Raw genomic sequence first — 13,385 nt, 5'->3', positions numbered from 1 at the left:
AGTTGATTTATAAACATGTATAAATTCACGTTGCCACATTGTGAATTCAAAATTGTATACACTCACGTTGGTATATTTTCTTCTACAAACACAATGACGGTTAAAAAAATAAGGCCTCAGAGATACATCATACAGGTCACAGATGCACAATTAGACATTACTGCTGTATCGCCGGACTAACTTCAAAATCGTAAAAATTGACCGAATTGTACTGCATTGAGTTACATTTGGTTAGACAAAATTAAGTTACGTTATTAGGCATGCAGTTTTACTAAACGGATAAAGAGTATAAATAGTAGTAGTAGTAGTAAGAGTAGGGGTATAGTAGTAATGCGCAAATTCCGGGAATATATTTTTCGAGAATATTTCCTGGGAATCATTCCAGGAAGATTTCAAAAAATGAGAATATTCCGGGAATGTATGTGCAAACAAAAAAAAATGCATTCTATTGGTATATTATGATTTCTAAATAAAATTAGTTTTTTATCAGAGTATATTTGTGACTGTTATCTCCAGAAGTTTTTTAAAACGTATATTCTGAACGGTATTATGTTATTTAGTTATATTTAGAGAGTACGCATAAATGTGCATTTACAAATATGTCTTATGTGAGTAAATATATTAGAGACATTTCGTATAGAAAGTCCACAAACTTTTAGGGCCGTATGCATAGTTATTCTGCGGGTTACTTAGGGGCTACGTACGGGACACGTGATAATTTGCGTTGCAGAGTTCTCCCGCAGGGTCAAACAAGCCCGCAACCTCCCCGTAAGTCAAGGAAATGGCTAGGGGTGCTTCAACGCACCCTTTGCTAGCCCGTAGCTGTTTCTGTTGTTGTATAAAATGCATATTCTCCGTGCTGACAAAATATTTGAGTATGTTAATGAGTTTACCGAATTCGTTGAGCTGATTAAGCAATAATAAAATAATATATGACATATTTTGATGGCAACCAATTTTAAAAATATATACCAATTCCTGAAAGAAGATTGCAGGATTTTTTGCTTTCGCTCGTACAAATATTGAATACAAGATCAAAGGGTGGACTAACAACTTCTACCTGAAATAAAATAAGCGAGAGATACTTGTTGTTACAATATTGGTACTGTAGTAGATTTTAGATTAGCTTAAGAATTGATTTTAGGGTACCAGTGGGGACTTCAAGGATCGGGCGGGGGGAATTTCTCCCCGAGAACCATGACATTCCCTCAGGACCACATAACCTATCGTGCTCAATGTGAATTCTCAGTATTCCGCAGTATATTGAAATCGCCAGCACCACCAAGAAAGAAAAAAAAAAAAAAAAAAAAAAAACTGGAATCATCACTGATGGGAAAAATTGATTCAACAGTTATACATATTTCATCGTGGAAATGTTATTCTAATATCTTTTACATCCTTCTCCCTGTTTTTATTTGCCTTATTTCTCAGTTAGCATAGGTAAAGTTGAGGAGCGCTACCATCCCTTTTTTCCACTTATGATCTATCGTCTTCTGCATTCTTGGTTTCTTACCTGACCACCAGCTGCGTACACATTTATAATATGCTTGCAAACGTATATGTTCTAAACAAACAAGTGCGAAAAACCATGCCCAACAAAAGCTAAGTTTGCATTTATTCCGATTTCAAGCTGGGAACAATTTGAGGGATAACGCGTGATTTTGTCCGCGGAAGCAGGCACATTAGCGATGGTGGTATGTATATAAGGAAAGACAAGTGGGAATCATCGACCTCCAGTTTGTTGCTGTAATTGCTCAAGTATGCATCGGTTCACATGTACCTGTGACCATCTACTACAGATTGATGCATATTTTTTTAAACTAATTTGATCATTATTCGAGCAAACAGTTCTACCAAATTTTGACGTATTTCTTACATTTTCAGGTTATGTTAGAGCTTTGTATTTCTTTTAGCAAAGCATGCACTATATGAAAAGCTGCATTTCTACTTGCAGATTGACTTCAGGGGGATCAGTATAAATACAGTGTGGGCATATGGCATAAAAACTACAGTGCATAAGATACGAATCAATTTGTGCTATGTGGCTAAAATCACGAATGCTACCTAACTGAGTTATGGTAGGAGCGCATCAGGGGGCCCCAAGTGATAGTGAGCGGGTGCGTTCATACAGAGCAGGCGAGTCAGCGATGGGGGGTATACGTATATACAAAGATAATGGAAGAGCACACTTACACATACAATACTTTCATTATCACTTAAAATTCATTTCAATATGCTGCCATTGATAGTAATTAATTTTATTTACTCTCATTCCTTCACGAAAAATGTAGGGATTCACATCGTATTTTACCTATAAATTTTCTATTTCGTGGAAGTGCCTGCTCGAGTGAACCCCTAATTCGCTTACACGTATAACCACCATCGCAAACTCGCCCGTTCCCTACGGACGTACCTCGACTATAGCCCTCCAGCTTCACCTTGGCATAAACCGTAATAGATGCAAAAATCGCTTGTAATAAGCAGCTTGCAAAGTTTGGTGCGTGGTTTTGAGACGTGTGGCTTCCACTATATGCATGTAAGATGTCTTATACAATTGTACGCAATTGGATGATAACACTCTGGGAATAAGTAGATAAGAAGTTTTACGTTATTTGCATGGAAGTCCCCCCCCAAAAAAAAATACTGTATTTATAGACATAACATTTATGCTCTCCTAAGGTTAACTTTTACTAGCAAATTGTTTAGAAAATACATTCTCAAAAACACTATGGGCTGATTTTGTCAAAAAAAAAAAAAAAAAAAAAAAAAAAAAAAAAAATAGTGTATAGTAAATTATTTCTAGTGGGATCTCTATTATAAAGCTACACCCTCACACATTTTCTAGCTACATATCCTTCTTATTTCTTTTTGCGAGTTAACAGACTTTACCTAAAAATTAAAAAAAGAAATGTATTGCTAATCTACACCGATATTTTTCCGCTTTTATATATCACTTTATAACTATTTGCAAATTAACAGACTTTATCTGAAAATTAAAAAAAGAACTGCATTCATAATCTACACCGTTATTTTTCCGCCTTTGCAAGAACAAAGTTCAGAACATTTATTTCATTTTTTGATATCACATACGTTGTATCCATGCAGTTACTGTTTCGATGTTAACTCTTTATCATAGTAGAATTGAGCTCCGGAGTTTTACCTTCAACTTTTTTTGACAAAATTTTAGCCTCGCTCGAGGTGTGACTAGACCAATCAGCCCTCAGTGTTAACCGTACCTGAGGGATCACTTTGGAAGCTTTATGCATTGCACAGTCAAGGGTATGGTTGAGGAAGCCCACAGGTACGGTTCGTCTAGGGGACCCCTACGTGGTCGACTATGCATATGGCCCTTACACCGCTAAGCAGTTTAAATTTACATGTTAGTGAATTTTCTAAACTTGACCCTACTACTGATATAATAAACAGATTAATTACTTATGTTATAAAGAATTTAAGTTATGTAACTACCACAAGATACTTAGTCTGTCGAAAAATTCGTAAGGTTGCCAGTGTAAATAATGGCCTATATACAGAATGTTAATTAAAGTACACTGTGCTTTGTTACTGTGTACTATTAAATCTCTAATTTAAGATTATTTACGATATTTACGGTGTTACAAAAATTTTCAACAACGCTTGGCACATGTATACACACGTAAAGAAGAAAACAAATCGTAATTAACACAGATCCGGAAACGCCAGTACTAACGAAACATCCTGAGATGCAACCCTCATTTTGATAATATTACATTTTAAATTTAAATGTATTTACAGCTACAAAGATTCCCTTATTCAATATCTGACTGTTCCTCAGAGAGCGAAATTCGAGTCAGAGACGAGGACAAAATGTATTACTAACGGTCATTCGATGTGTAGATACACAATTCTGTCTACAGAATTTCTAGATAACTTTACAAACTGGTCCGTTTTCATTATTTATAAATTAGTATTTTGCTACTTTCTAGTACAAATAGAAATGGGAATTAAAAAATCATATTGTTAATTAGTTAATATAAAGTACGGTCAACGAATTTTATTCTTTTAACCTCCAAATTATTTAAAACGTAAATCATAATAAATGAAAATAAATTCCTTCCCGTGTTTTATATACCAGGGAAAACACCCGGAAATCTTCCCTGCCCATCACTAGGTAACAGTAGTACTGGTAGGAACGGGTTAGAAGCACCGCAGGGGTTGTTTGGGTTCTGTTCTCGATATAATATGGGCAAATTAAAGACTTACGCAAATTTTTCTGTACATTTTACAACCTACGGATCCGTTCCGTACAGTAAAACGAGAGTACCTCTCTGCAAAATAGTTCATCCGCCACCACATACAGCACAGCACTTACAACATAAAAACAATAAACACACACTGTGGCCAGGTCTGGATATTAAAAAGTAGCGAGGTCATGCTCCAAAGGTAGCGGATTTGAACTGTTTGTAGCCAGTGGCATCGGAAGTATTTTTCAGCTGGGGGGCAATCTGATGTCTTGAAAATAGACACGGGAATGTAACATAGGTAAGATAATACGAATATATGTTTGTAATGGAACAATAATTTGATTTGTTTGGTTAATAATAATAATAATAATAATAATAATAATAATAATAATAATAATAATAATAATAATAATAATAATATAATGAAGGTGTAAACAGTTTCGTGAGAGTGAAATTTCCATTTATTAGAGGCAACTTAGTTTACATCTTTAGATTAATTAATCCTGTGTCAGTTTGTGCTGGATTTAGGTGTGGTGCAGAAATTTTCAACCACTGGAATCAGAATTAAAAACATATAAAATTGTAAAATTTGTACTGCTCACAATGACTGTTTCTAAATACAAATTTTTACCATTTTATATACTGGTACATATTTTTAACTGTATTGGACATGGTCACACGGACACTATTAGAGAATCCTAAAGCTACTTAAATCACTTGGAAACGAGGAAATTAAAATTATATTTTTAAAAATCCAGTTCTGGTGTTGCAGTACACCAAGTAGCTTGTACATTATAAAGTAGGCTACATAATCAAGTAAAAAATAAGAAAAAAATATATGTTTTTCTGCCTACTTGACTTCGAATCAGAAATGGAAAAATGGAATTTTGACTAAAGACTTCATAACATTTATATAGAAAATTCAATTACACTAATTATCCAGAGTTATTTGTATTTTTTTACTACACTTACTTCAGTATATCCAGTTTGTTATTACATTCACCTCTCTTCCTAATCTTATTTTATTCACTTCATTTCACACTAATAAAGTACGACGTAATTAATAAGAAATAATTCAAGTTTATATTGAATTTTAAGTGCTATTTTGTAATTTAAATAATTGGTTATAATACACATAGTATTTTCACTTACGTAATTCTACATTTATTTCTTTTCAAAATTTACCAATAATATCTTTTGTTTCCCTTGTCGTTGATATGAATTCTCTTGCAATGGTGTTAAAGTCTGGTCGCTACACATATGCAACAACAGCAGATGAGCCAATCTTTCCTGCGTCATGGACGTCCTCAAATATGTCTTTAGACATCGCAAATAGCTGAATGATCTTTCGCAAATGCTCATGAAGCTGGCATAGCGAGAACGAAAGTCCCTAGACGAACAACTTCGTCGAGAAGGCTGCTAGCAGTTGGGGTTTCAGCACTAATAGTTTTTAATATTTTGATGGTCGTCAGTGACTCAGTCGTCATCAAAATAGGTGGAAGCAGCCTGAGCTGAGCTCATAATCTATCCAGGTTAAAATCCGAGGGGTGAACTCTCAATTCCTGCTTCAAATATTCTCTTAAGAGAGGCCCACTAGCACATATAGCTCCTTCAGAAAGTATCTTCTAGAGTTTTATGAGTTGTTTGAGGCCTGGCTGATTGAAACGACGCTGCACTTCCTTCAACAAATATTCAATGATTTTGGACGATCTGATACAGGTTCTAGGGTAGGTGCTATAAATGATTGTCAGTCTGCTCCAACCTAATTGGTGTTATGTTTGATCTTGATGAAGTGGGCAATTTTAAGTGTAGTCTGTCTGCATTTTCCTTTGCTTCCTTATAGATGTTTTCAAATGCACTGTCCGTTCGTAGGTTTCTTAGAGTATCCTCTAGATAGAATCGCTGCTGCTCTTTTAGCTCCAGAAGCAGAAGCCTCAGAATTTGGAAGCGCTTTCGCTAGTTGTCCACAAGGTACAAAAGCACGTATACTGACCATCAGAAAAAATATCAATCCGAATTTGTTCATCCTCTTCAAATACCCTTTTAGAATTACTTTTTGACCATCATCTGGACCACTTGTATTACTGATGATTTTTTTTCAACGTGATTTGAATTTGTTTGTAGTAGATTGAAATCTGATTAGATATTTTCGGTTAACACACCAGCGAGTAGGAAAAACAGGCAGCAAATGTTTAGGATTACTTTCGTTGATAGTTTTACAGGGTTCAAGAACAATGTCGGCGTGCGTATGTTGTCTATTGTTTTGCAGAATCCAGGTTGATGTTTCAAACGTCTTTCACTATGGCCCGCACGTCACACAAAGATTCGCATTTTCGTGCTACTTCCTGCAATGGAAGATCTAATGCATGATTATTACAATGAATGTATACAGCTTTCGGATGTTGAGTCGAAATTATCTTCTGCACACTATTCACTCGTCCTGACATGATAGCTGAACCATCATGACACTGTTCGCGTATATTTTCTGTATTCAGGTTAGTTTCGTTAGAATATCTTTGATCGTGAATTCTGTTTCCGATTTTGTGGCATGTGGGGCATTTCCATAAATATTTTGTTGGGTTTGATGAATCAGAGTCAATACAGTTGTTACGCGATTTTATTTAATTTCAAAAAAAAAAAAAAAAAAAAAGTTGAAAAGAACTTTTTAGTTAGCTTATGTTTCCATAGTTATCAGCCTTGACCTTGGCCTCCAGGCGGTCAGGTGGGTGGTAGTGGTAGTCCAATAGGTGCTGACATCTATATTGTAAAATCTGGGGGCAAGAGGTAACGAAAACTTCATACTACGGAGGAACATCGAACCGACATGATCTAATGAAACGCCTTTTGAAACATTTGAAATTAACAATGTTAAAGTGGACTGTGTTAAATTGAACTCGTGTGTTTAGTCTTTGGAATTATGTGCAAAATTATTTAATAATGGATCTATAGTCGGACATAAAATCAAACAAATATTTCTTTGTAAAAAAGTGATTGAAATTAACTGTGAACCTTTTGGAAAACGATCGGAAACGACAAGTGGTATAGTGTTGTTAAGTGGTGATTTGTTCTCTACATGACTATACAATAGGAAAATTACAGCTTTTTGTTTGATTAGTGGCATTTGAAGAAATTACCAAATTACCGAGAAATATTTGTATAAATACTTAAATTAGCCACATTTACTTTCATATGCGGATTCACATGTTTCGTTTGTATTTTTTCTTTCTTTTTGATTAAAAATCTTGTTTTCATTTACATGGCCATTTTAAATTTTGTATTTAAAAGAGAAGCCACATCCGCAGTTGCAAATCGAATACATAATGCAACTATCTTGGAACATAAATAAAAATGTTCCTCCGTAGTATCAGTGCTTCTCAATATGACCATAAATACGTGAGTTAATGGGAACAGTAATATTTAAAAGTGGAGCGTGAGAAAAAATTGACTTGGCGTGTAACCCCTTTTGGACTTCTTAACCTACCAAATTAAAACCTCTGAATTATCATTTTGGACATTGAATAGTGAGAAGCATTGTGTTTTCAGGCCTAAATATAGTTTAAAAATGTCATTTAGCAGACCCATATTTAATCGGGGGATTGTAAATCCTAACCAGTCTTCTTTTTCTACTTTTGGCCGTGTTACGAGGGAAAGTACCGGTCAATTGATAGATTTGGGTCAGTGGGATAATGTTGAGGGGGGCGAGATCAATCAAATAAGACCAGTGGAAGATTTGCTTGATTTCGCTGGCGCCACAATTCCATGCGACTCTTATACTCAAACAAATAGGGGCAAAGAGGTCCACGATTTAATTTTGAAACACATATTTCAAATACTGCATTTAAGGCAATAGAGACTCAAGTGAACACTATCCCCATGTTAAATTCCGAAGATGGTTTTGCTGTGTGTGATTTCTTAATAAAGGCCAATATCATTATTGAACAAAACTTGGCACCTTTAGATGTCATTCTAACACTTTTGTTAAACCGTGTAACAGGAAAGGTATTCGCAGACTTGCAACAGTTAGTAATATACGGTACAAGCTGGACCATTATTCTTGCCACGTTAGTTAACAAATATGTTAGTAGTGTGGTTAGAACGGAAATTATAAAACATAAACTATATCAAATGATGAACATTAAACAATCATTTACGGACTTTATACATGAGAAAAGTAGTGTAGCAACCTTGTTCGGTATGGGAATGCCTCAAAATGAATTTTGTTCTTTGGTGATAAATTTAGTTACTCCAGAAATTAGACAATTATTAGTATTAACAGCTGTGCCAAACACAAAAAGAGAATTGTTAAATTTTGCAGAATCATATGACTCTAATCGACAGTACCAAAGAGATTATCAGAAAATAGTGCGTGAACCATCTGTGAGTGGCATAAGTAAACAAAAGCAAATCCAAAAAGGAAAACAGTGTTATAGATGTGGGTCGAAGGAACATTTATGGCGAAATTGTATAGTTCAACCTGAACAATCCTCTTTTCGTGCTAATAAATCGAGTTCGTTAGATAAGTGTTATGTGACATCTGATAATAGTAAAAGTAATATAATGCGTATTGTAGTTTCTGCTTGCCATATGCCTGTATCTTGTTATATCGATACAGCAAGTTCTTCGAACTTAATCGGAACTGAATATCTTGCGCGAATAAGTGAGAAGTGTAAACCCAAAACTAAATCTGTGAATGTACAAGTAAAACTTTTGAATCAATGTAACATTTCGGTTACTCAATCAGTTCAACTTACATTTTTCATTAATAAGATAAAGTATACGGATTGGTTTTATGTAGTAAACATACCTGATGTGCAGTTATTACTAGGCGGTCAATTTTTGAGTGCGCATGAAGCATGTATCGATTATAAGAACCGAACAACCAACTTTATGAAAGAACAAAACATCGTTCGTGTGACAGTACAAAGTGATCAGTATGAACGTAATACATCTCAGTCTAATACAGTGACATTTAGTGGTTATCAGCCGTCACAAGGACCTATGGGGAAAAACCGCCATGGAGTAGTCAGTAAACAGAAGAAAGAAGACGGAGGGAAAAGGTACAATCAGAGACACGATCGAGATAATGGTTCATCCTTCATGCAGACCCAAAGAACCGGTTCAGCTGTAGGTGTTCCAGAGGTGGTACCGAATCCAGTGTATGCAGAGCCATTTGATGATCCTGAAATTGAATCACCTTATAATTTAAAAGGTACAGTAGATATAGACACTAATATTTATGATGAAAACTTAAAAGATTATCTGTGTAAATTAATAAATAACTATGCCGACGTTATTAGCAATGAATTACGAACTATAAAAAAATATGAATATGAAATTCAATTAACTGATGATAGTCCCTGCCTTCAGCAACCATACCCACTTCCAAAACATAAACTAAAAGAATTGGATTTATTTTTGGACGGATTAGTAGAAAAGGGTGTTATTAAACAAATAGATTCTTCACCGTGCGTTTCCCCTTGTTTCTTAGTTGTAAACAATGATAAATCTAAGCGCCTTGTAATCAATTACTCTAAACTGAACAGGAGGGTGTTAACGGGGGGATATCCAGCACCTAATGGGGAAACTATAATAGGAAACATAGGAAAAGATAACATTTACAGTTTTTGACGCCCGCCAAGCTTTTTTTCAAACAAAACTTAAAGAATCATGTAAGAAATATACCGCTTTTGCTACTCCCACACGTTTTTTGCTTTTGAAAGACTTCCAATGGGTTATTGTGAAAGTAGTTTTGTCTTAGCTAATTTGTTTAATAAAATATTCCATGACCTCATTGGGGAACATTTTGATTTGTATTGGGACGATTTTTTTATACACACTCCAGACGTAGAAACACATAAGTTATTATTAGAGAAGGTCCTACAGAGGATGAGAGAATGGGGGATAACGGTGTCTCCAAAAAAGGCTCAAATTTTTAAACGCAAAATCAAATTTTTGGGATATGAATTTTGTGATGGGAACATGAAAATAAATGACGAGAGGATAAAAGTAATAACTGAGTTACCTCAACCCAAGAATAAGCGTGGTTTGAACAAGCTGTTAGGTTTTCTGGGATATTACTTAAAATATTTAGATTCTTGTGCTGAACTATTAGCACCTTTACAAAGATTACGTAGTAATAAAATACCATTTAAATGGACTCATATAGAGGATGAAGCTTTGAGTAAAATTAAAGAAGCAATAATCAATCATGTTATCTTGAGGGTTCCAGATCTAAATGCACCTTTTGTAATTCATACGGATGCTTCAACAAAGATTTATAGTTCGATTTTAAGCCAATACGATGAAAAAGGAATTTTAAGACCTGTATACTTCTATTCTAAAGTTGTCCCAGAATCGGATTGGAGCAAAAATGTATACGAACTAGAGCTTAAATCATTATATCTTGCTATCTCTAAATTTGAACCATATTTGCATAATAAATTCACTGTGTATACCGATTCAAGAAGTTTAAGTTGGATATTACGTAACCACAAGAGACAAAGAAAGTATGGGACTATGATTGAAAAAATTAGTCGATTCCAATTTGATATTATTCATTTAAAGGGGACAGTCAATACCCAGGCTGATTTTATCAGTCGGACCCTGGATAGTACTTGTTTTCGTCCTCACAATCAAAATTTACCGGTAATTACAAATGTAGATGGTAAATCCACTGAAGTAATTTTTCTAAATTTATGGACAATACCTGTTTTGAATGAGTCCTTACAAGAATTTCAGCGTAAAGATGAGGAATTGAAACCTATAATAGAAACTCTAGAAAAAGGTGAATCTGTACCTAACTATCAGTTAAGAAAAAATATATTATTAAAAACAACTAAAGGTAAATTACATGGAGGTCTTCGTATAGTAGTTCCTAAAGAGTTGAGAAAAACAATATTACAATATCATCACGATCAATTGGGATCAGGATCACATCAGGGGATTAAAAGAACTAGTTCATTAATAGCTTCGAAGTTTACTTGGCCTGGCTTATTTGATGAAATTAAAAAATATGTGAGTAGCTGTTTAATTTGTCAACAAAATAAAAGTAGAAATGTAAAACTATATGGAAACTATTATTCTGTAAGTAATACGAGACCTAATCAGGTTTGGCATCTTGATGTACAAGGCCCTTTGCCTTCAAGCAATGGTTATAAATATATATTGGTAGCCACAGATAATGCTAGTCGGTTGACAATTTTAGAACCTTTAAAACAGTTAAATTCTCGGGTAATTATAAATAAGCTAGAGAATATGTTATACAGGTATGGCTGGATCAATATTCTTCTGACGGACCGTGCGTCCTATTTCGTAGGGCATATGTTTGAAACATTTCTATTCAGTCAAGGCATTAAACATGTTACAACCTCCCCATACAATCCTTGCCCGAATTTAACGGAAAGACAAAATTATTTAATTAAGACAATATTAAGATGTTACGTTTCTGAGAATCAAACTAGATGGTCATACTTAATACCTAAAATTCAATTTAGTCTGAATTCAAATGTGATATCTGAAACGGGGTTAACTCCAGCTGAAAGCTTTATGGGGCGCAAATTCTATTCTCCCTTGGATTGTAAATGGGAAATTAATTTAGGTTTGTTAGGGGAAGAAAAAAGAAAAGAAGAATTAGCCCAAATAGCTGCTGAAAATATTTGTAAAGCTTGGATAAGGAAAGAAAAGGCTTATAAAAATAAGCGTATAGAACCACCTTTTAATGTACATGATAAAGTAGTGGTAAAAAGAATCGTAAAAGCTTCCTTATTTAAGAAAATAAACGCAAAGATATCAAAAACTTATTCTGATCCATTCGAAATAATCAGCTTTGCAACACCCAATGTTGTTTGGGTACAACTAGTAGATAATCCAAATGTAAAATTGAAAAGACACGTTATGTATTTGAAAAGATATCGTGAACGTAATCAAAATGAATGATAAAAGCACGTAAAATGTAAATGTAATTATGTACAAATTCATTGCAAATATCATAGGTCATCTGAAAAAAAAAGGTTTAACAAATTGAAATTATATATGTATATAGATGTATGTTGTATTATATTATACTTTTTGTAGTATTTTTTTATTCCACAGTAACAATCCCATCTTATCGAGAATAATTGGCATCTTTGATGATTAGAAAGAAAAGCGAAACCAGCCAATCCTACATAGTATTCTACAATGAGAAATATAAGAGCTGTTCGATTCGTACGACTGGGCCCAGGAATCGACGTAAGGTTAGATAATACTATGGATGAGTGGTGAGTTCAAAATTTTCTTTATGTGGATAATATTCGAACAAATTTAAGAAAGATGGGAACTTGAGATAAAAGTGAATACTGTGGAATATTAAATTATGAACATTAAATAAAATGCTTTGATGTTTGATTATCTATAGAATGTCAGCCCCCCCCCCGAAAATTTATATGTTACGCGATTTTATTTAATTTCAAAAAAAAAAGTTGAAAAGAACTTTTTAGTTAGCTTATGTTTCCATAGTTATCAGCCTTGACCTTGGCCTCCAGGCGGTCAGGTGGGTGGTAGTGGTAGTCCAATAGGTGCTGACATCTATATTGTAAAATCTGGGGGGAAGAGGTAACGAAAACTTCATACTACGGAGGAACATCGAACCGACATGATCTAATGAAACGCCTTTTGAAACATTTGAAATTAACAATGTTAAAGTGGACTGTGTTAAATTGAACTCGTGTGTTTAGTCTTTGGAATTATGTGCAAAATTATTTAATAATGGATCTATAGTCGGACATAAAATCAAACAAATATTTCTTTGTAAAAAAGTGATTGAAATTAACTGTGAACCTTTTGGAAAACGATCGGAAACGACAAGTGGTATAGTGTTGTTAAGTGGTGATTTGTTCTCTACATGACTATACAATAGGAAAATTACAGCTTTTTGTTTGATTAGTGGCATTTGAAGAAATTACCAAATTACCGAGAAATATTTGTATAAATACTTAAATTAGCCACATTTACTTTCATATGCGGATTCACATGTTTCGTTTGTATTTTTTTCTTTCTTTTTGATTAAAAATCTTGTTTTCATTTACATGGCCATTTTAAATTTTGTATTTAATAGAGAAGCCACATCCGCAGTTGCAAATCGAATACATAATGCAACTATCTTGGAACACAGTGCACACAGAG

The 13,385-nt window shown here is 34.2% G+C and overlaps 2 protein-coding genes across 4 annotated transcripts in view; one reads left to right on the top strand and one right to left on the bottom strand.

The window, feature by feature from the left end:
- Window positions 1–13,385, bottom strand: part of LOC145662228 (uncharacterized) — a 159,459-nt gene that overhangs the window by 17,841 nt on the left and 128,233 nt on the right. Inside the window, exon 1 of one of the 3 annotated variants that reach the window (XM_081727571.1) lies at window positions 4,304–4,412. The exons of 1 other annotated variant lie outside the window; for it this stretch is intronic. The gene's annotated coding sequence lies outside the window, so the exon portion shown is untranslated. Of the gene's footprint in view, window positions 1–4,242; window positions 4,413–13,385 lie in introns of those variants that run through there. One more of the 3 variants, XM_081727570.1, reaches the window with a different exon arrangement.
- Window positions 6,663–13,287, top strand: LOC145662227 (uncharacterized). Its single transcript, XM_081727569.1, has 2 exons — window positions 6,663–9,432; window positions 12,315–13,287. Exons 1-2 carry the CDS (start codon window positions 8,097–8,099, stop codon window positions 12,338–12,340), a joined length of 1,362 nt encoding a protein of 453 aa, XP_081583695.1. The 5' UTR covers window positions 6,663–8,096; the 3' UTR covers window positions 12,341–13,287.

The sequence above is a fragment of the Thermobia domestica genome, chromosome 10 (assembly GCF_964235325.1).
Source record: "Thermobia domestica chromosome 10, izTheDome1.hap1.1, whole genome shotgun sequence".
In the NCBI taxonomy this organism is placed as follows: Eukaryota; Metazoa; Arthropoda; class Insecta; order Zygentoma; family Lepismatidae; genus Thermobia; species Thermobia domestica.
This window is presented reverse-complemented; position numbering and strand designations above follow the sequence as displayed.

Bases quoted from the DNA above. Each gene is read 5' to 3' on its own strand.
- LOC145662227 (XM_081727569.1), top strand. From the start codon at position 8,097: ATGTTAAATTCCGAAGATGGTTTTGCTGTGTGTGATTTCTTAATAAAG. The intron at 9,433-12,314 runs GTACAGTAGATA...TTTATTCCACAG, and splicing joins ATCACCTTATAATTTAAAAG to TAACAATCCCATCTTATCGA.